The 26,779-nt window shown below is 32.5% G+C and overlaps 4 protein-coding genes and 1 pseudogene across 4 annotated transcripts; all 5 read left to right on the top strand.

Moving 5' to 3' along the window:
• Nucleotides 1-4,320: 4,320 nt before the first annotated feature.
• Nucleotides 4,321-5,643, top strand: LOC147075396 (protein disulfide-isomerase-like). Its single transcript, XM_085942470.1, has one exon. The coding sequence runs from the start codon at nucleotides 4,321-4,323 to the stop codon at nucleotides 5,641-5,643; it is 1,323 nt and encodes a 440-aa protein (XP_085798596.1).
• Nucleotides 5,644-9,696: 4,053 nt separating this feature from the next.
• LOC147075395 (uncharacterized) lies at nucleotides 9,697-10,743 on the top strand. The gene has a single exon (XM_085942469.1). The coding sequence runs from the start codon at nucleotides 9,697-9,699 to the stop codon at nucleotides 10,741-10,743; it is 1,047 nt and encodes a 348-aa protein (XP_085798595.1).
• A 2,178-nt stretch (nucleotides 10,744-12,921) lies between these two features.
• LOC147075394 (uncharacterized) lies at nucleotides 12,922-16,538 on the top strand. Its single transcript, XM_085942468.1, has 3 exons — nucleotides 12,922-13,023; nucleotides 15,478-16,309; nucleotides 16,525-16,538. The coding sequence occupies exons 1-3, from the start codon at nucleotides 12,922-12,924 to the stop codon at nucleotides 16,536-16,538; spliced, it is 948 nt and encodes a 315-aa protein (XP_085798594.1).
• Nucleotides 16,539-17,245: 707 nt separating this feature from the next.
• Nucleotides 17,246-18,220, top strand: LOC147075393 (uncharacterized). Its single transcript, XM_085942467.1, has one exon. The coding sequence runs from the start codon at nucleotides 17,246-17,248 to the stop codon at nucleotides 18,218-18,220; it is 975 nt and encodes a 324-aa protein (XP_085798593.1).
• Nucleotides 18,221-25,456: 7,236 nt separating this feature from the next.
• LOC147075392 (uncharacterized) lies at nucleotides 25,457-26,569 on the top strand (annotated as a pseudogene).
• Nucleotides 26,570-26,779: the final 210 nt, after the last annotated feature.

Below are 26,779 nucleotides of genomic sequence, written 5' to 3'. Positions count from 1 at the left end.
TTATTGTCTCTCAGATTAGAATTTGTTAATTTATTGATAGATTCAGTTATAATTACTGGGACATTTAGAGATTATATTAATGAGATGAATACACTGCTAAAGAATGATCGTATTAAAATTGATAGTTTAAATGCGATGAAGCGAAGACAAGTGGATATTCCAAATAAAAGCATACTCCAGAAAGAACTCGAGGAAACAGAGAATAGATATCTGCTTAGCCCACTTAAGAGAACACTAGGTAGAATTGATGACTATTTAATTTTTTTACTTGATTTCAAAATAGCACTGATGGATAGATCCACACATGTTCTATATTTATGTGATAAAGATGATGCATACAAATTAATGTACTCTTTGAACCCAACAGTTCGTAATTTAAGACTAACTATTTCCAATGTTAAGGATGCTATAGAAATGTGTTATAATAAATGATTTTCATATCAAATTGATGAGATGAAATTTATTATAAAAAATAGTTTATGATTCATTTATTTAGTTTTTTGCATTAGATCATTATAGTTTTTCAACTTCTGGCCAAAATATCTTGAATATTCATCAGACCCTTCAAATCTTCTTAGAATGGCATTAAAATACACTACGATGTGGGACATGTTTAACTCCAAGGCTAATTTTGTATAAATTCTCAGATATTTAACTTTTTGGTTGTTTAAAAAAATCCGTGGTCTTTTGCTGAGTGTGGTTGGATAATACAATTCTAGGTGATCATTGGCAAACAACGAAATCATCAACCTTCCCATTGGAATTGGAGATATACTTAGTAGAGTGAACTGTAAGTTTTCATAGTTCATATTATTTTTATATTCTGTATATTTGAAGAAGAGTTTTCTATCTATAATCAGATTGCAATCAACAGAGATCCAAAGTTTCAAAACCCTGTTCAAAATGCTAAATAAAGACTTCTTCGTCTCTATAGTTTCATAGAAGCTGTTCCTTAGCATTTCGTTTAAAATACTCATGACAAAGATTTCTGAATTCAGGTAAAATTGTAGTAGATTTTCCATTGCAGGAATTGGATTTTTGTTTTTCAGATTGTGTTTCAGATCAAAATAGCTGTTCTTGATGCTTTTATACATTTCCAAGGTGTCATTAGACAGCTGTAAAGACTTTTTGAATGAAATCTCATCAGCTTCATCCTTTATTAAAAAATTGAAGCAGAACATAATTAATCTTTAGAAATATTTTTTATTGAAGAGTCAGAAACCTAATGATTTATAAAAAACCATTGGTTTGTGAATGAAACCGAATTTGATCATTAAATAAATCAAATCAGTTGAGTTCTAAAGCACATGTGTGTTTCGAATAGGAGCTTGGTGGGAAATTCATAGAAACAAATTTTGATGGTTTATTATGGCATTCATTCTATACTACTTGACAGAGCTACATCTATCCGAATGCTATATTATAATAAATAACTTATTGGAATGAAAAATTATTTCTATTGCATATATGGCTTTATTAGGATATGTTTAAAGTATAAGTCCTCAGAGTGTATAATGGCTAGCTTATGAATATTAGCATGCATATTCTATTTTACCTCGAGGGTTTAGAACATTTATGGGTAGATTCACTTCAAATTCATCCAATTTTATCTTTAACGTATATTTTACCTCAAATAGCTCTGTCTTTATACTAAATGTATCAAAATGTACCTTAACAACCCTCTCTAGTGTTCTTTCCGAATTATAGATCTCATCCAAAATAACATGAAAGTCAATCAATGTCTCCAAACGAGGGGTAATGCTTTTATTGGACAGTTCCATCGCAACAGCAAGAGTATCATTCCCACCACTGCTACTTCGATTTTCATGGATTTTTTCCCTGTCTGGTCCAACTTTCCCATGTCTTGTATACTCTATATCTTGTCTATAGATACGTACTTTTGTTTTCTTTACTTTGGTTTTATAAATTATTCTAATTTGATCTCTATAATGCAGAAGTTCCGGAACCTCTAAAATCCCCAAAAAATCATTCTCATTTTTAATTTTGAATTTAACTGGATCGGAAGATATTTTAAGAATATTCAAATCCCTAAACTGTGGAATGTTTTCTAGAATGGATAATTTAGACAAAGTATTCGCCAATGAATTTTCAGAACTATTTGAAAGAACTTCATTATCATCTATTGGTGATGATTGATTATCTGCAATAGTTGAAGAATATTCTTTAGTTGAACTGGAAATCATAGTAGTCGATAGATTATTCACAGGTGATGATGAAGAGTGGGAATTTGAGTTTGTTTCAGTGCTTTCATCTATATGATCATCTTTCATCTTTTCAGTTATACTACAGTGTTCATAAAACATCCTATCAATTTCCTCATTAAGTTGCAGCATCTCAGCTGATGTTGAAAAGTCATAGCTTATTGACCTGGAATGAGAAAGACTGCTCTGTGAATCATTGGCAATAAACTGTAGTTCTTCCTCTGATTTTTTTGCTGCAACAACTTGAAATTCTGAGTGTATATCTTCATCAATGTCTGGTTTATTACTAGATATGCTATTTTCTATACTCCCCGGATGTCCATCATTTTCTAATGGTTTTTCTATTACTCCTTCATGAATATCCCCTATTACCACTTTCTCATAGTTCTTCAATAATATCTTGCAGATTTCTTTCTTTCTCTTTAAGTATTCACTAATAATCTCCTGATAATTCATAAATTCTCCTTCCAAAGATATGCCATCGTTGCTCTTTGGATTAATTCTATCTACCTTGGAGAAATCGATTGTGGAATGGTTATGTAACAAAATGTTTGAAGTGAAATATTTTTTAGATTTCGCATAAATCATAATAATATCCAAAGAATATGAAACAGAAAAGTTCTTACTCTGAAATGAAGGGGTTATTGTTTTTGGCAATTTCATAAAAAATCTACAAACAAATTGGGTATTGCCAGTGGTTAAATGGTGATGCAGACCATTATGGTATTGGGCTATTTTTTTATCACCTACATCCAACTCCATAACGGAATTAATAATATCAGCATCACTTTTCGATAGGTCTAAATCTTTTTCTAAATCGCTGTCCACTGGAGAGTAATTTTTCACTTTCTGACTTGGCTCAAAATGATATTCACATCCAAAATGCTGCAATCTGACAGAATGGGTATCTAGAAATCCATTTAGTTTGATATAACAGCCAAAGGCATCTGGGATGTCGTGATACACATTTAATTGAAGAATATCTCCTGCATAATTGTTACTAACAAATATCTCCATGAACAAGAAAGGGTTCGAAAAGTTAGACAAAGGCTTTTAATGGTTCTATAAGTATTCATCTAAAGATGTATAAGCAATTTTCCTTATCACAGTATGATATTTATTCATATTTCCTATAAGTCATTGACCAAGATTTCGATGTTAATTTTTTATCAAATACAATCTGGTTTCCCTCTACTTCAAAGAATTGGTTCTTGGACCCATGCAGATGTATTCGAGATCATCAGACGTGGGAATCTCCACCAAAAAATTCACTCTTGTAGAGACAAATTGTCCTACGAAAAATGATAGAGTAAATATGCTATCGATGATATGTAAAGGTTTGGAGCCTTATAATGTGGTTCCAAATTTACTATTGTGCTCGAAAAGAACAGCTCTTAACAATAAAGTAAACCAATACATTATTATTAGAGATACTGGTGGCTTGAGCAGCCTTGAAATTGATGCAATCGCTCTAAATAATGAGAGTGAAAAAGGTGAAGAAATTGATACTGTTAGTCAACATACTGAAGATAAGAATACTAGCCATATTTCTAACACTATTGCTGGATTTATTATGTTTAGATTGGCCATATCACATGTCCATATTTATGAACTATTTGTGGAAGAAAATTTTCAGTCACAGGGAATTGGCAGTTTCATGGTTAATCATCTAAGAGAGCTTTACGATAGATTATCAATTACATTGAATGTATACGATACTAACAAAAGAGCACAAAGATTGTATGAAAAGCTTGGATTTGTAAAAAGCTCACCAACAGAACAACATAGCATTGAAATGACTTTGAATCCATCGAGTATGAAAAATATGTTATAGATATAGATGAGCGATATTATGTAGTCCCAAATAAATAATGCCGTTTCACATCAGTCTATATATAAGAGGTGTTATTTGTATCCAATCATGGAATGTACAGCTATGTCGAGGATGTCATAGTTTTCTTCCTTTTTTTGCTTTAGCAAACAAACTAATTATTAACAATTTATTTTCAAATTCTATATAAACAAATAAATTTATTAAAAAGTTTGAATTCTTTAGCCCATGTTCATAACAAACATTTTACAAGTCAGTGCGCTAGCAATGGTGTTGAAGTCAAACAAGCCAGATTCAGAAATGCTTAAAGAAGTTGAGTATGTACAAGACAACTCCATTGAAGAAAGCAAATATCTTCTTTCTGTTCAGGGAATAAATGTTGAATGTAAATCTGAAGAGGAGGCCAAGACCTTGTATGATGGTTTAAAACATATGAATGGCTTGCCAAAGGATTTTGTTGGAATCATTAATGAAGTTAATTCTAAAGAAAGATCCTTTGAATCAGATTTAAGAAGTGGGGTTTTTAATATTATCACGTTTTTTACCGATAATCAGGAGCATATCAAAACTATTGCGGGATTAGATGCCCCAAAGAATTTCAAGGTTATTGTATCAACCGATAGGGAAGAAGCGGCCAAGCTTGGCGTTCAATTTCCAGGAATAATGGGCTATAATGCTTCTGATAAGAATACTCTCCAATTTGAGTTTTCCTTGGAATTGAAGACACTCATATCTGCGATTAGTCTAGATTCATTCTCCAAAATTTCATCAGAAAACTTTGGAGATTTCAGTACTTTGACACAGAAAATAATTTATTTTATTACTAACAATGAATCTTTTGAGAAATCTAAGATGCAATATGGGCAAACAGCCAAGAAATTCTCCTCTCTTGCCAAAGTTGTTTACTTTGATAAAGACGAGGTGAAATATCTTATTAGCCTGGCACATATTAAAGAAGTCGAGTTTCCAGTTGTATTGATTGTAGAAAATGATAATAAAAGAATCGTGAGAAATGTTACGGCTGATGAATTTGAAAAGTCTGTAAAATCTTTGCTGGATGGAAGTGCCGATAGGATTCTATTTTCATCGATTATACCAGATGATAACGCTAGTAGGCCTGTTAAAGTGATCAATACCCATACGTATTCTGAGGTTATTGATGACAAATCCATGGACAAGATTATTTTCTTCAGTTCGCCAAGATGTGGAATTTGCAATCAGCTTGAACCAATTTTTGAATCATTTGCCAAAACATTGCAGAATAAAGATGTCCCGATTTTCATTGGGAAATACAATACTATTGAAAATGAATCAATTTCTAGCTTGGACATAAAAGGTGTTCCTACAATTTATTTTAAGAAACAAAATTCAGTGGAGATGATTGACATTAGTTCCAAGAGAACGATTGTTGATTGGCTGGCATTCCTTAGTAATGAAGGTGTCTCTTCTAAGATCAACATTGATGATTTCAAAGAATATTTCGAGCAGACTGCTTCGGAGGAAATTAAAGACGAACATGTTCACAGTGAGACTTGCCATCATGAAAAAGAAGAAGAGGTAAGCTCAGAACCCATAAAGGAGGAGTTATAAAATAATAAATAGGCCTTTATTATTCATTCTTTAGTTAAAGCGTGTATGTTATGCAAATTTTTAAACTTTAGAGAGCTTTTTCTATGTAGACTAGAACCACTCCCAGATAAAGAGTTAAGTTGATATTCTAAATATTACTTATACAAGTGCCATGTTAATTAATTATCTAGGAATACATGATTAATTGCTTTTTCCCTGAGAGATATGCAAGTCAACAAGATGCTATAATATTGCGTATAATTTCTACCAGACAAATTGGAACTTTGAAAAACTTCTCACGATCTAAAAGAATGAATGGTATTAAAAGCATTTGCAAGTACGGTTTCAGCTCCTATAAACTACAGAATTGATATCTTTTTGCTTGATGACTTTAATTTATTCAGTTTCTCTCTTCATCTTCTTGACATTGTAAGTATCTTGCGTTACCGTAACGGTATAAATATGTAATTTTTCTAATTCTGTCTCATCTGCAATATACATAGTATAGGATTCATATCCGGAAAATCTTTGAGCCTTTGCCAGCTTCTTGGCTGCATTATATGGAAATCTATCAATCACGCAGATAATTTCTCCCATTGAATCCCTCTTAGGTTTTCCATCCACCATTTCTACCCAATTTCTCTTTGGTGTCGTGTAGAATGTATTAGACTTGGTTATCATATTGTATTTGTTCTTTAGATCGATAATTCTTCTACTTGGAGAGAAATCGTCTTGATTTTCATCTAAAATCTTCCTCCACTGAAACCCATGAGCTTCTACATGCCTTATTAAGGCCTTTGTTTCCTCACGAGACCAAAACACTTTGTTTCTGCTTTGCGTTCTGAATGGAACAGTATTGTCTTCAGACTCGATTGAATCCATATAAGGTTGAACTGAAGGAGTCTCATGTATATTATGCTTAGGAGAATTTGGTTCTATCCCTGTGATATTCTTTTCGTCTGAATTACAATTTCCACCAATATTCTCCTTTTCTTTCTTCTTGCAATTTTTCTCTTTTTTGTGCCTAAAGACTTCATTTTTCATTTTTACGGTCGTAGTAGAGAGTGTTATCTCTTCATTAATTCTATCTGACAATTTACAATCTGTAGTAATCGATAAATCTTTATCATAGTTGCCAACAGGATTTATAGGCTTACTCTGATCATCAATAGGGCATATCATGCTATTCTGGTCTGACATCTCGCCCATTTGGGGGTTAAACAATAATGTATCTATTTAAAAAATATTTTGAAAATATTGATAAAAAATCTAAAAAATGATAAAGCCCATTTATTAAATTATTCAATTACTTAAAATAAAATATTACTCAATGCTTTGATTTTCAATAATTATTCTGTACGGTTATAATCTCACAAAAGGTGTGCAATTAATTAAATCAGTTGGAATGAGTTGTTTGACACTTCACTAAAAAGGAGGGAAACAGCAGTGTTTCCAATAGGCAATAAAAAAATATCCAGCAAGAGAATTTATCCAGCAATGTAGTTTACAAAACAATCATCAGGTATTGGTGTTATTGTTGCAAGACATGATTTGCTTTAAAAAAGCTTCAAGTTTTAATTTACAAAACATTTAAATCACTTAAAAAGTAAAGGAATGTGAATCAAGAAACTTTAACGATCTGTGCTGGTATTGACCCGAATGCTTAATAGAGCTACGACATTTGAAATACATACAAGCTGAAGTTGTTACAGAATATAAGCTTACTACACAAACACAATTAATTTATCAGAAGTTGAGGTTGACACTTTTTGAAAGAGTGAAAAACAAAGCTTACATGTTTACATATTTTAATGTTAATTTATCTCAAGAAATAGCATAATTCTTTATTTATTCATTGCCACCCTTAATAAATGTCTTCAATTCAAAGAGTAAATGAGCTTCATTCCACACTTTTAAAATCAGCAGCCAAGTTCGTTTCCCCATCGCTCAGTGAGTATTTTACAAGAAAAGCTAACGAAAATCATTCGAAAATGACTAATAAAGAGGAGTATATTAAAGACACTAAAGAGCTTATTGAAGTATTGGATAGGACATCTGGAATATACAATATGTATGGTGGAAAAGCACATTATTGAATAAAAATAAATTGCAAAGGAAGAAATACTTTACTACTTATAGTTAGTTTAATGGTGTGTTATTTGATCTCCTAGAATGGTACTTGAATCAAATCATTCTTCGAATATTTCCCTCGAAAAATCCTATTCAAGCCTTATGTACAATTTGCTCCATCTCATAACATATACTTTTATTTTAGTATTGGCTTTAAATGTGTTTTATTATTTGCAGAGGAGCTACTTAATTTTTCTATGATTTTGCTACCCCATTCCATGGATCTCGATCTTACTAAGCAAGCTGTTTCAGCATCAAAAAACTATGTCTATAATAAGTTAGACAGAGTGGACTACAAAGTTCTTAGAGAGTACTTTGATGTAAATAATTCTTATGTCATTAATAAGACAATGCTGATTTTGTGTCCATTTTATGAAACTAAGAATCTAGAAAGTAGTGGAAATAATACCCCTCAGTTTGAATATTCAAAACCCAAGCATCCATCCAGTATATCCGATAACCTCAATTCATCTATTTATAGACCCGATCTTTACATTCCAATTGTATTTATAATATCCCTTATTCTTTTCAGATTAGGATCAACTGGTAAGTTCCATCCCGAATCTCTTTTGCTTATGTCATCTCGGACCATTGTTATTAATGTCTTGACAGCTCTATTCTACAAGCTAGTAATGTATCTCTCTAGCGCTACAACTCCTTATCTTTCGCTATTGGCATTTTCAGGCTACAAATTTGTTACAATTCTAATGGTGTCTCTTTTATATATGATCCTTCCTCGTCTCCTTATGTTTCCTATTTCTATTTATCTCTTAGTTGCATACTTTGTTTTCTTCTCAAGATGTTTAAAACCAGCCGTAAATAATTTGCCCAAGGTGACTATTGTGTTTGCATTAGCCGGGATGGAAACTATATTATCAATATATTACATAAGATTTTAATAAATAAAAATGTATACTGAAAATATTTTACTGATATTTAGCTATTTATTGATTGGAACTGTGCGATTTTGCTCTACTGATTTTTTAGCCTTCTTAATCAAAATTTATATGGTTTTGTTTAATTGACACCCTTTTTAGAAAAATGGTTTTAAATCTGTTGAAAAATATTTTTGTGAAATCTGACAAAAGTCAAGGAGAATTAACTATTCAAAACAAGTCAGTTGGAACTGTTAAATCCAAGATTGATGACGATATTTTATATTTTGATGACGTTCCAGTAATTATAGGGGAAATTGAAAATCTGAAAGCAGCAACCAACTCTATTTTGGAAAATACTGTCAAAAGCAATTCCTCCACCAGTAGTAAGTCCATCTCTCCCAACGATAGCATTTTAAGAAAGGACATTGGTACTCTTATTACTTCGTTCTCATTTAATTATAGATTGAAAAAGTATATTTTCTATACTAATAATTATGAACTTTATGAAACTTTAAGTGTTATGGTTGTAAATGATAACCATTGTTCGTTCCATGCTAAGGTATCCTATTCAGTCTATAACACAGAAAATAGAACATTTGAAGGAGATAGAGATGTAGAAATGGTTCTTATAGAAAAAATAGCCAAGTCAAATGGTACAGAAGATGATAAAAATACAAAGTCGATGATGGGCCAACAAAAAGACAATCATAGCTATGTTGGCCCTAGGTCGAAGACACAGTCAAAAAATACTTCATTCCAAAATAAAATAGCATTAGACTTGGGAATTCTCACTAATTCTGCCAAATATTTCCTGCGTGTAGAAGATAATCATGAAATCTTCCATTTTCAACAAATTTCTGCAAACATACAGTATTATTTAGATCAATCTACAAGGGCTTTTATCTGGTCCATCTTTAAAGATGAAGGATTCAAAACATTCTGTATCAAATTTAAAGAAAATATTGAATTTTTGGAATTTCTGACTAAATATGTCAAGATAGCAAGTGGTGGTGTATGCAATTCTGAAGATATTCAAAATAAGAAGCAAGAGCCTAGTCTTTGTGCGATGGAGAAAGGGAAATACCCCGATTCAGATGAAGATAGTTTGGACAACGAGGATGTTTGGACGGAGTCTCCAATTACCTCCTCTAACAATCCTCTCTTTGAATCATCTAACTATTCTAAAGATACATCTGAATATATAAACAAACATTTATTGGTAGGTGTTGACCAGGTATTTGTAACAAGAGGATCTTCTTTAGGGGTTTTCGACCAGAATTTAAAGTTCCAGGCCCACATTAAAAATGCATTTACAGACCCAACAAAACTGATTACTCATAATGGAAAGCAAAATCTACTTATTCAAAATCGAAAAAGAAATAGCGAACTTGATCTGATGGATTTAGAACGTGGAGAGGTGATTGAGACTTGGGCACTTGAAGATATGAATGATTACTTTGATAGCAATAGGGGAGACAACACAGGCACATTGGTGGGAATTGGAGATTACAATCTGTTTAGAATAGATCCAAGGGTAAAGGATAAAATTGTGGAGAAAAAGGAGTATAAAACCAAAAGCAATTTCAATGTCGGAATTGCCACAGAAAATGGAGATGTAGCTATAGCCAGTGATAAATTACGACTGTACAATAGCATTGATAAAAGAGCCAAGTCCTTATTTGACGGATTTGGAGATAAAATTGAAGGGATTGATACATCTAAGGATGGTAGCATAGTGCTATGCACATGTAAAAAATATATTCTGGTTTATAGAGTCAATTCAAACTATGGAACTGCAAACAAGATCAAATTAACCCCGAAGAGACTCCAACTGAAACCACAGCATCTTTCTATGATGAATTCCGACCTTCACTTTACTACAGCCAAGTTTGACCAAAAGGATAAGTTTATTATAAGCTCCACAGGAAAATACATAATAAAATGGAAGGTATCGGATGTCCTTGAAAATGATGTGTATAACTATTCTATCAAGACTCTTGGAGATGAGATAGTTGATGAAAACTTTGTATTTGATGGTGAAGACATTGTGGTTGCGCTTCCAAATGATGTAAAGCATATCCAAAAGGATATGCTGAAAAAGCCACGTGAATAGTCAATTTGTTGTATCAATTAGTCATTGAAGATTCATTTTAATAAATAATATTCCAAAATTAGCCAAATTCTTGTGTCAATTGGATCATTGATCCCAGTCCGAATTTATACCTAACTGAACTAAATCAAATGTTCACTATCCCCATTTAAATATGAACAAATCATTGAAGAATATGCTTTAAGCTATGTTTCATAGTGATATCTATACAGAATGAATCCCGATTTCTTTCTATTAATATTTATCCATCTTAGTTTGTTATCCTTCAGTTTATATCTTCCAATAAATTTAATTTTTATATAACCAAAGAGAACACCTCCAATTTTGCCCTCAGAATGGCTATTTATGATGAAAAAGCCCTGGTGTTACTCTTAAAGTCAAATTGGCTACCTTTGGAAGATTCTATCAAAGCAATATCTGAAATTTTACATTTAGATTTTTTCTCTGATACACCAAATGCAGGTTATGACCACTTATTTCATAAAACAACTTCTGGGACATATGGACATTCAATATCAGATTTGTCTACAATACCATCAGCTATCTATACCATTTCATCCCATGATGCTATTGTAGATATAAGTGATAAATTGATAATTTCAGTAATCTTTGTAGAAAATTCTATAAACAATCGTTTTAAATATATTCAGAAATATCTGCAGCACTTTACAGATAGAATGGATGTATTTTACTTTTTACTGAAGTATTTATTCACTATTTCCAAGAAAAGCAGCTTGTTGAGTTCAACCGATGAGACTGTTGCATATAACAAGGATGGATTGATCTCTCAAGTGCATTCGAAAGTAAGATTGAAATACCAATCTATTTGTGGCTGTATTTTTACAGATACATACTGCATTATTCCAAATATAATATCCTGTAATACAGAGATCAACATATTTTCACATCGTAAGGATGATCTTATAGTTTACGAAGGTAAGCTTCGGAATATTGATGGAATCCAATCAGCCAATGATAGTATTCGACAGGACAATGCTTCTAATATCTTTATATCCAACTTCAATGCAATAATTTCCCTACCAACTAACTTCACCGGTCTGATTAATTTACAGTGTTTGTTTGGGATTGAAGAATTTCAGAAGAATCTTCCAACAGTACTTCCAGGTGGAAACGAATATTATTATGAAACCAATTATATAATTGATGGTGATATCATTAACGAAGTTTTCAATCAAACTCAGAAACAGGCTATTGGTGAGGTTGAAACTCACAATCAGTCAAATGATCATGTAGTTCCAAATACCTCGACAAATTTGAGAATTGTAAATAACAATGTCTATATAGATGGGGTAAAATGTAGTACAAGTAGCTTTTTGTTCAAAAAGGGTCTCAGATTGTCAGAAATATTGGAATTTATTGCAAAGAATAAATAAATAAAAGCAAATAGTATTTTACATAGAGACAATCGACTAAGTATTGCGCATTACTTACCCAAATAAGATCCCATCCAGATCTATTGTTGAATACAAGTTATTTTTACACCTCCCCAAAATGGGAGTATCCAATCTCTGGCAATTGCTCAAGCCTTGTGGAGTAAAGTCAATTCCAAAAAACAAACGGTTAGCAATAGATGCATCGATCTGGATTCATCAATTAACTAAAGGAGTTTCAAGTGTTAATCAAGGAGATCATATTGCAACCAACAACTCTCGTATGTCAAAGAATTCTACTTTTTTCAACACCGGCGATGCCTCCAGCAATACTTCGATTGTACTATTCATAAATAGAATTATCAAATTGCTCTACAACAATATTGTTCCGATATTTGTTTTTGATGGAGGAACACCCGCTTTGAAAAGAGATACTATTATTCAAAGGAAGGCTGTGCTGATGGAAAGTGAGCAGAAAAATATAATAAAGGGAATTGTTGAAAACAGAATATGTGGGATATGTAATGTCAAAATGCGGATATGTGAGCATGGAGGTGAGATAAGGTCTGATATTCTAGGGAAGACAGAAAAGATTGTGACTGAAAAATTAAAAAATCACAGCTATAATTGGGGGGATGAAAATGATAGTTCATATTCAGATGATCAAGAAATTGCTAGTATAACAGAAAATGAGTTGAGCAATCATCAAATACTACCTCAGTACAGTAACCCTTATGATCTTCCTGATAGATCCTTATCTAAGTCAAAGAAGCTAAAGAGGTTGATAGAAATGCGTATAAAGCGCAAAGAGCCCCTTCCACTTGATAACAGCAGTGACATTAATTTTGTGAAAAGTCAATTGGAGAATGTAAAAAGAAGAAATATGGTCAATGTACTGATAAGAGAGCTTAACGGGGAAAGTAGACTAATTCAGAGTGATTGTAAAATAATTGCAGAAATAAGAAATGAGTCAAAGAATAATGTGAATAAAAGCGAGATTAATTTGAAAAGCAGAATAACAAACTCTAATGATGACATTGAAGATATAGAAGTAGACTCAAGTGTGAAAAATCCAGTGAATATCGATGATATTATGGAGGATTATAGATTATTAGTTCAGGAATATAAAGATCATTATGGCAGTAATAATAAGGATAAGGTTGGTGAGATGGCTGCAGAACACAAAAATAGTGACATTATATTGGAGAATGATTCGATTTTATGCAAAAGTTTGGAAGAAATCAAAGAGTATTTGAATTCTAAATATATGAATGTTCATAAAAGTGGTATTTCCATGACGGTCTCTTCTCATGCCTTCAGACGAAATTCAGATATCACAGGCAAATTCAAATCTATTCTGGATATTTTTAATATTAGATATATTGATTCTCCTTTGGAATCTGACAGTCAATGTGCACATCTATTTTTAAATGGTGTTGTGGATGGTGTAATTTCTGAAGACAACGATATTCTTTTGTATGGCGCCAGGATTTACAAGAACTTTTTCTCCAAGAATAAATCAATACTGGAGTATTCCATAGATAGTATTACCAGAGAAATGAATCTGAACCAAAATGACTTAATATTAATGTCTATGGTTCTAGGATCTGATTATACAGAAGGAGTTAAGAATGTGGGGATTAAAAAGGCATATAAAAGGATTATGGAGTATAAAAGACATTACGAATATACAGCGAAAACTAAGCCGGTTCAAACAGAAGAGGATATCACAAGCAACACAATACGCGATCCAATATCAGATTCTGAGGATTTATGCGGAGGATTTTTGAATGCCAACAACCTTACTACTGATAGCCATTGCAGTGTCATCTTAGATGAGAAAACAGATCTAAATCAGGAATTTGCTAGCAAGGAATATTCTCCCGATAAGAATAACTCTTTTCTATCTGATAAGTGTATAATCGATGTGCTCAATATAATATGCCCCGAGGTCAGTAAAGAACTGGGTCTGAAAATCTATAAAATATACACAAATCCTGTGGCCAGAAGCGTTGACTCATTTGTAAATGGTAGAGTAAATGTAACAAAGTTGAGGCATCTTTTAAAAGAAAATGATGTTGATGAAGGAAAAACAGAAGAAATAATATTTCATATTGAGCGAATACAACGCAATTCCGTTGAAGATTGAATATCCTTGCAACAAATTGCTTCATGGATATTTAGTATGTCCTACACGTTCTATATCTCATTTTTATACAATTGCCGTAATTTTTACTTTAAAATTTGAAATGGATGTTCCCTATTTAAATGGTTCAGATAAAAAAATGCTGTTTGATAGAAACAGAGCCAAGTATCAAGGAAGTTATTGCTAAACTCGGTGAAACTGAAAATTTCATAGTATATGATGCCAATGACACTGAAATCTTTATTACTGAGGAGGCTGCTATTACCATCAAAGAAAAGATCGATAGAATAATGAAAGTAAGCAAATAATTAATATATTGGATTAGGAAAATAGATTAAATGTTTTATTACATGTAAACGACATATGTGTTTTGCATTACCACAAGCCTTAAACACAGGATCACCTGACAGTTTCTACCAATCTGTGTTACCCACCTAGTAGCTATTCTCAGTATAACCACTTTTCTCTCTCCAGACAATAGTTTTTATATTTTGAGGTTTGTATCTCACAGAGTATTAAGCATAATAGAGTTGAATATCAATATTAAATCTTTGTTGATTTATATTTATTTATAAACACTATTACTAAAAATTCATTGGTTCTTGATTGTTTCGATTCAAAAATATTTTTAATTTTACCTACCCAAGTATGAAGGATCTCATTTTACAGAAAACTACGCCTGAAAGATCTACAAGAAACGTCTTATTTGTGAACCATAAGCATTCCAATTTGAAGATCAACGAGGAGTCATATGTTTTTGTCGGAAATTCTATGCTTTTTCTCTGTGAATTTGATCCAGAGGTTAATATAGAACATGTCCAAGCAAACAAAATTCAGAGAGAGTTTTTGAATAAAAATTTGGGCTCTGAAATTTCTCTTCTCCCATTTGATTCCAAATATATCGAAGAAATAAAAATTGCTAAGTTCAAAGTTGAAGTTCAGGCACTTGTCAATTTAGAGATAGATGCTGTAGAATTTACGGAGTACTTAAAGAGGGAAACCTACAAAATCCCTTTAAATTTCAATCAGAAGCTAATTATGCCCTATTCTGGAACCAAACTTATTCTTACGGTGGAGGATATTCTGTTTGATGAGCCAAACGCATTTGGTGTTATTTCAGAAAATACGGAAATATTTATTAGCTCTACATCATCAAGAATTAGTATAAAAAACAGTAATCTTCAAAGTAATCTCCTCAAGCCAAATTTCAGTTTTGAAAAGTTAGAAATAGGTGGCCTGAAAAAGGAATTTGAGCAAATGTTTAGAAGAGCTTTTGTTCAACGTCTATTCGATCCGGATACAATTAAAAAAATGGGTATACCCCATGTAAAAGGCATTATGCTATATGGACCACCAGGTACTGGTAAGACGTTGATTGCTAGAAAATTAGGCTCTCTTTTAAATGCGTTGCCCCCTAAAATCGTTAATGGGCCTGAGATTCTAAACAAGTATGTGGGACAGAGTGAAGAGAATATTAGAAAGTTATTCCATGAAGCAGAGGAGGATTACAAGTCCAAGAAAGAAAATAGCCCATTACACATAATTATTTTTGATGAAATTGATGCAATATGTAAAAAGAGAGGGTCCGATTCCACTGGAGTGGGTGATCAAGTAGTAAATCAACTTCTCAGCAAAATAGATGGTGTTGAAAGCTTAAATAACATTTTAGTTATTGGTATGACCAATCGATTGGATCTAATCGATGAGGCCTTACTCAGACCTGGTAGATTTGAAATTCACCTGGAAATTTCCTTGCCAGATGAATCAAGTAGGCTAGAAATATTCCAAATCCACACCAAACAAATGATCGGGAATCGATTTATGAACGATGATGTTGATTTGAAGCAGCTTTCTTCTCTTACCAAAAACTACACTGGTGCAGAAATTTCAGCGGTCGTAAGGGGGGCAGGCTCCTTTGCTCTTGAAAGAAAAGTTAGAAGTGAAGGAGATAGAACAGTTGTAGAGAACGATAAGATCAACATTACAATGGCTGATATGGTGGAAGCATTGAATGAGACGAAACCCGCATTCGGTGTGGATGAAGATGAATATTCAACCTATAGTAAGGTATTTTATGAAACTGACCAGTTTATAGCTGCAATAAATTTAGGGAATGGACTTTTAACTAAATTGAAGAATACCAACCTGTACAATACCAGCTCCCTACTCCTATATGGAGCTACTGGAACAGGAAAGACTACACTTGCAGTCCGAATTGCCATTAATAGCCAGTTTCCGTTTATTAAGATTATAAGCCCTAAAGATTTAGTTGGAATGAATGAATATGAAAAAGTTAATTTCATAAAGGGAAGATTTTCCGATGCTTATAAATCCGAGGAATCAATTATTATACTAGACGAAATTGAGTCATTGATAGAGTACGTCAATATTGGTCCGCGATTCAGCAATATTGTATTGCAGGCCTTGAAAATATTTATTAAACACGAGGGGAAAAAGAAGCTTTTTGTTTTTGGAACGACCTCAATTCCTGATGTAATGAAAGAGTGTGGGATTTTGGACTGTTTTACAGAAACTACACAGATATATCCCTGTGACAAGCTAGATTATGAAAAATTGTCACTACAGAACGCTGACTTCAATGAAATTGATTTTACACCAGGGTTGACGATGAAAAGGCTATTGTCGATGCTGCCTGAAGCTGATAACTCAACCAAGTAAATCAATACTTTCTAATCAAAAAATCTGTTTCAAGGAATTTTTATAATCTTTTTGGTGAAAATCTCAGTTAATTAGGTGATATATTCATCTTATTGTGATTAGTTATGTTGTAAATATTAATAATACCAACAAACAACTTTTAATTTTGGCTACCACCAACCAATAATATAGTTGTGGTGCTGATATTTGTAAAAGATCATTTTACATTTTCAGAACTATTACTAACCCCTTAAAAATAAAAAACCCTATTAGTTTAACAAAGTTTTTATCTTCAACATCACCCCCTTGAATGAAAGTTGGCATAAATGGATTTGGAAGAATTGGAAAAAACATCTACAAAATTCTTGTGAAATCTGGAGTTGATGTTCCCGTTATTAATGATCCCTTTATTGATCTGGAATATCTAAAGTATCTGTTGAAGCATGATTCTGTTTTCTATAATGAAAACCAATCGATAGAAATAGAAGGAGATTCTGTGATTTACCAAGGGTTTAAAACCGTTTTAAGTAGAGAAAGAAGTCCAAAAGACATTCCCTGGGAGAAATATGGCATAGACTATGTTATTGAATCGAGTGGTGTGTTTTTAAATACAGAAAGTTGTGAAGAACACAAATGTAAAAAGGTCTTTCTAACTGCACCCTCTACAGATGTTAAGATGTATGTCTATGGAGTAAACCATACTGAAATCGACTTGAAAGATAAGGTAATTAGTGCTGCAAGTTGCACAACAAATTGCTTGGCACCTATTGCCAAACTGATCAATGACAAGTATACAATAAAAGAAGCATTGATGACAACAGTTCATTCTTTGACTGCAACCCAATGTACCGTAGACTCAAAAGGAAAGAAATGGAGAATTTCTAGAAGTGCATTTAATATTATTCCAGCCAGTACAGGTGCAGCTAAAGCAGTAAGCCATGTAATTCCGGAGTTGGAGGGCAAAATTGATGGAATGGCTTTTAGGGTGCCTGTGCAAAATGCTTCGGTTGTCGACTTAGTGGTAAGGGTTGAAAAGGAGACTAGTTTACAACAGATTGCCGAAGACATTAGAAAACAGTCTGGAGTTATTGAGCTGACCACTGAAGAGATTGTTAGCTCTGACATTATAGGAAATTCGAGAAGTTCTATCTTTGATTTAAATGCATCTATTCAGCTTAATCCAAAGTTTTTTAAGTTGATCTGCTGGTATGATAATGAGCATGGATATTCTTGCAGAGTTGTAGATTTGGTGAAATACATTAATGCACAAAATAACAGTGAATAAATAAGAGATTAAAGCAGTTGTTTCCTTCCATTTGTAGTGTATGCCAATTTTTGAAAAATTATAGGAAATTTTCTATTAAACACTTGGCAGCCCTCTTAAAAATGACTGATTTTGAACACTTTTTAGAATTAAACTGCAATCGATCAACATCGAATGAAGAATCTGAGAAATACAGGGAAGGTGTCAGTAATATCAGCTTCTTAGAAAGCACAGACTCGAGTGGCTTAAGTTTTATAGATCGTGCAAGATTTTTGTACGTTAGGAATTTGTGTCTGAAGTCGCCAGAAAGCTTTGATGTTCCAGATGACTTATCTGTAGCTGAAAGAAGTCTAATGTATGCTTCTTTTCTAGACTTCTCCTCAGCTTATAACATTCTAAATTTAGACATGGACTATCAAATGATCGGGGCTGATGCAGAAAGTAGAGTAGGAAACAAGTTTGTAACTACAGTGTTGGATATTACCTTTCCAGGTCTGGAAAAAGAAATATCATACACTCAAAACCATGCTTTTTTTCCTAATTTTAGAGTGTTTAGACTTGATATTTATCAAATGATCCATCTATATATTAAACTCAAGGAAATTATAGCAACAGAAGAAAATCCATCTCTTTTGGAAACTTATGTTGAAGCATATGTAAATAGAGCCCTGTTTGATTTGCAGGAAGATAGTTTGGCCACCTTTAGCCATGAAGTTCAGCAATTAAAAGAAACTGTATCAAAAAATGATAAAGCTCCTGGATCATTTCTTATTGATTTAGACATTAGAAACCACATGGAAATGGTATTTAGACAGATTTATTCTACTATTTTTAACCAATCGGGAAAATTATCAAAATTTGTCGATTATAAAATCAATATCACTGAAAAAAATTTTGAGTTGCCAATTTTATTTAAATTTGATGTTTTAATTGTCTTGGGCACCTCATTGATGAACGAAATCGACTACTCTGGAGCCTATGATATTTTACAAAACTATATTGTCCGTGGCCAAAGAATCACCTGCTTAATTGCCATGAAATCATATGAAAGATGTGTTGATGAGATAAATTCATATATGTTTAAAATAGGTACTCCAAAAAATAGAATCGATAGTATGAAACTCTCTAACTTAAATATAAAATTAGGCCATATTTGTCAAAATCCTGCATACTATGATATTGCAGCAGACATTTTTAGATCGTATGAACCATATAGAGCCAAGGGCTTGTTTTATTTTAATCAAAAGAAATTTGATTTGGCAGCCTTGGCCATGGAGCAAGCATTGAATCTGGTGCCTGAAAACGAAGAGATTCTTTATTCGTATGGATGTATTTTGGTTGAACTGGATAGGATTGCTGATGCAATAGGTGTTTTCAAAAAATTAAAATTGGGAAATCCCCAAAGTGTAAATATTTCTAAAAATCTTAGCTTCTGCTATTATAGGTTAGAGGATTTAGAAAACACATTGGACACATTGAAATCAATTGCAAGAAACGACCAGAATTCCCTGAAACAGTATTTTTTGCTATCCATAAGAAACTCTCTCAAAAGCAATATTATTTGGGCTCTTCAATTGATTACTTGGGACAGTATAGTTGAGGAGGCATGCTACTATTTGTTGAACAATAGGACTTTTTCTAAGGATGAGTTGCTATCAGTTCTCTCAAGAAATATCTATTGTGATCATGAAATAATTTTAAGAGTATCCCAATTTTGATAAAGCAATATTTAGCATAGAGAGATTGCAAGTGAAGAATTTGAGACAGATACGATAGCTACAATGATATGCTTTTGTTTATTTAGAAAGAGTACGTTATTTAACCAGTAAACACGTGTTATCCAGAGGATTTTACATGCCTTATAAATGAACCTATAAAGGATATTTTTATTAATACATATCTGTTGAATTAACTATGAAGCCATTAATACACGTATAAGAAGTAAATGACTTTTCTAAAACCATTCGTAAGTAAGTTTCTTTTCCTATAATTTTTGATATGAGTTTGAAAAATAAGCCCTTTCTATGTCGAAAATTAATTATGTTTTCAACTCGAATTACACAAGAACTTCTGTAAAGGAATACAACCAAATTAAAATTATAGATGCTAATGTTCCAACGGATCAGACTTATTTTGATCATCACAGCCAACTACATAGTGAAATGATAAAAGTTGGGAAAATTGAAAAGTTGGAATGCACATGGAAAAAAGTATTTAAAGTTGTTCTAGATAAAAAATACACATATGATATTGGAGATGCTGTCGGTATAATTGCTCCTAATTCTGATAAAATGGTTGATCGCTTGTTAAATATTCTGCATCTACCAGATCAAAGGATTATCATTGAAAGAACCGGCTTGCAACCCTTCAAATATTGTGGTACGTTAAGAAACTTTTTTAAATACAAAATGGACATTTCAGGAATTCCCAGAAAACTTGCACTTCTTAATCTGTCAAAATCCTCAAACAAGCCCGAGGATATGGAGTATTTGTCTAGCAAAGAAGGTACGAGAGATTATTGCAGACTGGGTTTTGATTGGATTAACTTGATAGATATTATTGAGGAGTTTGATTGTAAACCTACATTGGAAGAGCTGATAATCAACTGTGATTTTATCAAGCCTAGATATTATACACTTATAAATAGAAATGGAGAGAAAGGAGAGATACTTTTGGGAATACTATCCAAAAATGAGAAGTTGGGGCATGTTAGTAGGTATATTGCAGAAAATGCAGAGAATATTTCCGAATTAGAAATTTCATTTAGGAAAAACACCTTATTGAAGGGTGTAGAGGGAAATTTAACTTGCTTATGCACTGGAACAGGTATTGCTCTATTTATTTCTTTGTATAACAATATTCCTTTGCATCATAAACTAAAACTTATTTACGGATTTAGAAATGACGAAGATGATCTTTTTGGTATTTATTGCCAAAAAAAATCAAATGTATCTGTTATTAAGGCAAAATCTTCTGATGGAAAGTATGTTTATGAATTCTTAGATGCAATTGAGGGGACAGGCATGTCTGTCCTTGTTTGTGGGAATATAAAGATGCAGAGAATGGTTTTTGAAAAAATAAGGGAAAGAAACCCTGAATTGGTTTCCCTAAAAAAAATATTTTTTGATAATTGGCAGTGATATATGGCTTTTATACACACCAATAGGATTACTTTGGATAGTATCTTTTCACCCATTAAACACTATACTATATTGTCTAAATGGGTAAATGCAGCTGCACTGATTTAGAACTGTTAAAGCTTAATTATAAATAGTCTTTAAGATAAAATTATTATGTACATTTGCCACAACTTTTAAATCTTAACTTTGATTGAGGCATGTAATTAAAACATTTTAATCGAGTTTATTAATGTAGGTGGTAATTGAACCATATTTAACTATTAAAGCAATTAAAACTGTAAGAATTATGCATACACCCATAGCAGCAAATATCTTCCCGATACCAAGGTTTCTATTCAGCATTTCGCATTTCCCAAAACCTTCATCACACGTATAATTCAATTGGGTGCCATAAATTGATAATGCTGTTATATTTTTTGGTAAACCATCCAGTCGATTTAGTAGTTCACCACCGCCATACACATAAATGTTTCCTTCTTTGGAGGCTGCAATTACATGCTTTCCATCATTTGCAATGGCTGTGATCAGTGGCAGCCTGAAATCTTTTCCATTTATGTCCAACAAGGAACCACTGGAAAAGGCTGTATAGAATGCAAGATTACCATTTCTGCATGTAATTTCTTCTATGTTTCCGTCTACCTCTGCATCAACATCATCAAACTCAAATATAGATAGCTCTTTCAAGAAGGAGACTTTATGCAACTTTCCATCCTTTACAAAGGCATCATTCCAGATTCCCAACGAGTCATCTGAATTCTCACTCACACATATTAGATTGTTACCAACTTTTTTGAGCTTATTAACCTGCATTGGTTTATCGTTCTGTTGTTGTGCCATCTGTATGGGAGATGTATTCTCTACATCATAGAATCCATACATATCGTACCCATCCAGTAGAATCAAATGCTTAGCCAAAATAGCCTTGGTGAATTTTCTATTTATTTGGCTAAGCAATTGGAATTCTTCATTCCATCTTAATAGATAAAAGTTTTCATCTCCAATTGCAGCTACTAAGATCCAGTTTGAATCTGTTTGAATGTCAACTTTTAAAGTTTTAACCAATTCATCACTCGGCTTGACAGATTCATTCTTGAGTGATTGCTCATTATTTGCTTTCAATTTGTCATCATCGTAGTCTAGCATATCAACAGTGTTGTCATACTTGTCATATACTTCTATGGAATGAATTCTATCTACTGTTGCAAATGTAACTTCACTTTTGCTGGACAGAACTCCCTTGTATATTGCAGATACACCATTATTAATGCCATCTCCCCCTCCCACAAATATAAAATCTTTTGTAGATTCGATATCAAAAAGCGGCATTTTAAACTTTTGCATCCCCTATCTCATCAATTTAAATTTTATTTGATAATCAGCCAATAAAAACTCTCCTATTAAGGAGTTATTAATATGAAAAATCAATTTTTAAAAACAAGCGATATTAGCCCAATTAGTATCGCGAAAATAAACTAAAAGAGTAATAGTCCCCATGAATTATTGCAATATATGAAAATAAGAGGCCTAACAATCTTGTCCTCACATGAGTGAAGATTTCCTCAAATGATCCAAGTTATACTTGATAAGTTTATTTATTTTTAATAAGATATTTCTTTCTGTTCCTTGTTATACAAGAAATCTATCAAAACTCCAATCAGCATAAATATAAGAACAAATATAATGAGTATATTAAATCCTCTCATCTTTCTAGTATTCACTGTCCCCATCACGCCATTTAAAATGGTGAAGTGGATCTTTTTCTTATCAATTGCAATACCTGTTATGGGCAGGTCAGACACTTTCATTTCAGAAGATTTTTTCCCGTTTTCGAAAATCACTATATTTCCAGAAACTGTGGAAACAGCCACAATATTCTCATGCATTGCAAGGGCTGTAATTTTCTCCATGGTAATATCCCTACCGTTGATATTTAGATTACTCTTCTTGCTATGATGCGAGTAAAATACCAAAATTTTACCTTCACAGATAATTTTTGATATTTTCCCTGAAACTTCTGCATCACAATCATCATATGTAAAGATGCTTTGGCCACCTTTATAGACAACTTTGTGGATTTCTGAGCCATTTATGAAGAAATTGTCCCAATCTGCTGATAGATCCGGCTTAGTAATATTTGGAACTCTTACATCCATACATACAATTTTGTTATGTTTTTTTGTTAGCTTGAAAATATTAGACTCATCTGTGCTTGGCTTATCCTTTTCTTCAACCTTGGAGATATCTGCTTCTGACACCTGTGTACTTGTTCTTTTCCCAGGAATGGTTAAACGAGGATTATGCTCTACATCATAAAGGCCGTAAATTTTATTGTTAGCAAGTACTATCATATTTTTTGAAAGAACCACTTTCTTAACTCCTTTTCTAATTTTACTTAAACTGTGGAATTTACCATCAAACTTCAGAACATGTAGAAAATTCTCTCCAATTGCAGCAATAATCACCTTTTTGGTTGCTGGAAAGTCCTCAGAGTTTTTAGATTTCCCAGATTCAGGCGATATTTCTTTGCTTTGATCAACACCTTCACTCCCAGTATCCTCAACATTTCTTCTTTTAATATCCTTCAATAGCTCAACATCAATGTTCTTCTTGACCGATTTTCTATGTTTTTTTGTCTTGTCCTCCTTATTCTCAGAATGTTCAATTGTATTACTTTCAGATTCACTAGGCTCTCCCTCTTCACTATTCCCATCTGCTTTTGAAATATCAGCCTCGTTTTCATTATTTTCTTCAATACTGTTCTCCTCTTCTGAGTCACATTCATAAACCTCTATTGCGGTAATAATATCTTCGGTCTCATAGAATACCCTTTTTTCTTGGCTATCTTTCAACAGAACAGTTACTCCATTTTCCACACCAAAGTCCTTACTTCCTCCTCCACCAGCGATAATAATTAGCTCTTCCGTGGCCTTTATATCAAAGAGAGGCATGTTGACATCAATCATGGGTTAAAAAGAGAAATTCTATAACAATAGAAGATGTCCAATAATGTTAAAGGAGATGTTGTTTCAAATTCACAAAACTGACGTGGAAATAGCAGCTAACAATGTATATGAAAGTGTTGTCTCATATTCAATAATAATGAAAAACTTTACAAGAAAACAATTGGATAAAAGTTTATTTATCACCAATTTTCCCAATATCAAATAGAATCGTATAGTGATAGATATTTTTCATCACTTGTACGTAGTAATTTGGTTGCATAGCGCATAACATACAAGCTTATTAATATACCAATAATTACAACAATTTCCAGATTGGCTGGGTAGTTTAGTAGAAGAAGGATAATAAATATTATATTTACTGACATACCTATTACCAAAGCAAATATTTTTGCCTTCCTACCTAACCTATTTTCATAACATAGGTATAAAAGTCCTACACTGACAATTAAAACCCCCACAAGCATTGCTATAGATGTCCAATTTTCAAAATGATCTTTTACTACTTTTGTGGGTATATCCGTAACATCATTATCCATATTGGCCAAGCTTGGCTTATTTTCATCTGAATAAACATTATTGGATTTTTTATCAATGAGTATATTAGAATTTTCGGATGCAAAGTCCTCAGAATAGACTTTAACTTTAGGAAGTATAGGTAGAAGTGGTACATCTTGAACTCTTGAATTATAATCATTATTTAATGGTCTATAAAACTCACCATTCACAATATTGTCAATATACCCCTTGTCTATATGCTCATTTTCAAATTCTCTATTTAAATTAGGATATTTTGAAGAATATACCATAAGGGGGTGTGCAGATTATGAAAATCGAAAAAATATATCCTTTTTCGTGAAGTTAAATTATCTTCTAGCATTCAATGGTTGTATTCACTGATATAGTAATCTTGATGTCTTCATAACTATAAACAAAGTCCAAAATTCTTTTTCTATAAACATATTGATTTTCTGAAATTCGTTAAAGTTTAAGTTTTAAAAATATTCTCAATAGCAATTAATTACTATACAATAATATGTATACCTTTACACACCATTCTATATCGAATAAACTTCCTTTGCATCTCTATAATTCATAAGTCTTATACTGTAAAGTGAAATTCTACTTTTTCTTATCATTCCAATATTCTTCTACCCATGGATGTCTCTGAGATTGAAGTTGGTTATAAAGTCCCAACAAAAAGCCCTCTAAATGATTTGGAAACAATAAAATGTGAGATTGTAGCTATACAAGAAACCTCTACAACACCCTCCTTCTATATCCATTACTGTGAATTGAATAGAAGATATGATACTTGGATCGATGGAAGAGAACTTATTCTGAAAGATTTGTCCGAAATAGAAGTTCCTAGAAAAAAGAAAAAAATTGACGATAAAAAGGATATAAAGAAGGTTGAGGAGGAGTTGAAAGTAAGAAATTTTGAAAAGATTATCATTGGAAATCACAGTATGAATACGTGGTATTTTAGTCCATATCCCAAGGAAGTTATAAAGGATAAAACAGTTTATATCTGTGAGTACTGTTTGTTTTATTTCGCTTCCCAGAATCAACTAAATGATCACTGTGTAAGTTGCGATCTTCGCCATCCACCTGGAACACAAATTTACAACGATGAAGAGAACAACTTGTCATTTTTTGAAATCGATGGGTATAAGCAAAAAAACTACTGCAGGAATCTAGCTCTTTTATCAAAATTATTTCTGGATCACAAATCGCTTTACTATGATGTGGACGCGTTTCTATTCTATGTTTTATGCCGTAGAGAGAAGGTAGACATCAGAAATGCAAGTATAGACCGACCAGATGGATACAAGATAGTGGGATACTTTTCTAAAGAAAAGGTTTCTGAACAGGGATATAATCTTGCATGTATTTTGACTCTTCCATCGGAACAAAGAAAAGGCTATGGGAAAGTTTTAATAGACTTCTCCTATATGCTTAGCAAAAAGGAAAATTTAATAAGTGGGCCTGAGAAGCCATTGAGTGATTTAGGCTTGCTGTCTTATCGGGCTTACTGGTTGGAGATAATTCTATCCGAGATTAGAGAATCCAATAAAATCAATATCAAAGAAATGTCTAACAAGACCCATATTTCCGAAGATGATATTATTGGTACGCTTTTGGCCAACAAGATGATGAAATTTCATCAAGATAATTTGTTGATATTGTTAGGCTGTAAATTGAAGAAAAAGTTGGAGATGGGTAGGAAGCATCGAGTATATGAAAATAAGTTGATAAAGGAATATTAATGATATTTGGTATTTATGAATTGTCAGTTTCTATTGACTGAATGCTCTGTAGGACTTCATATACCTGTGAAAAATTGTTGGTATAAATGATGTTTGTGGATTTTTTAATTCAATACAACCTAGTTTGTCCATATCTTCATTTATTTTTTAGAAGTTATGAAGTTTAAAAAAGCTCTTCCAGATTCTGTCTTTTCAAGTTTATTTCTCACA

Source organism: Rhyacophila brunnea, unplaced genomic scaffold (assembly GCF_057557595.1).
Source record: "Rhyacophila brunnea isolate RB1 unplaced genomic scaffold, BYU_Rbru_1.0 scaffold_145, whole genome shotgun sequence".
NCBI classification, from domain to species: Eukaryota; Metazoa; Arthropoda; class Insecta; order Trichoptera; family Rhyacophilidae; genus Rhyacophila; species Rhyacophila brunnea.
Note: the sequence above shows the minus strand (reverse complement) of the source record. Positions and strands in the feature narration are given on the sequence as shown.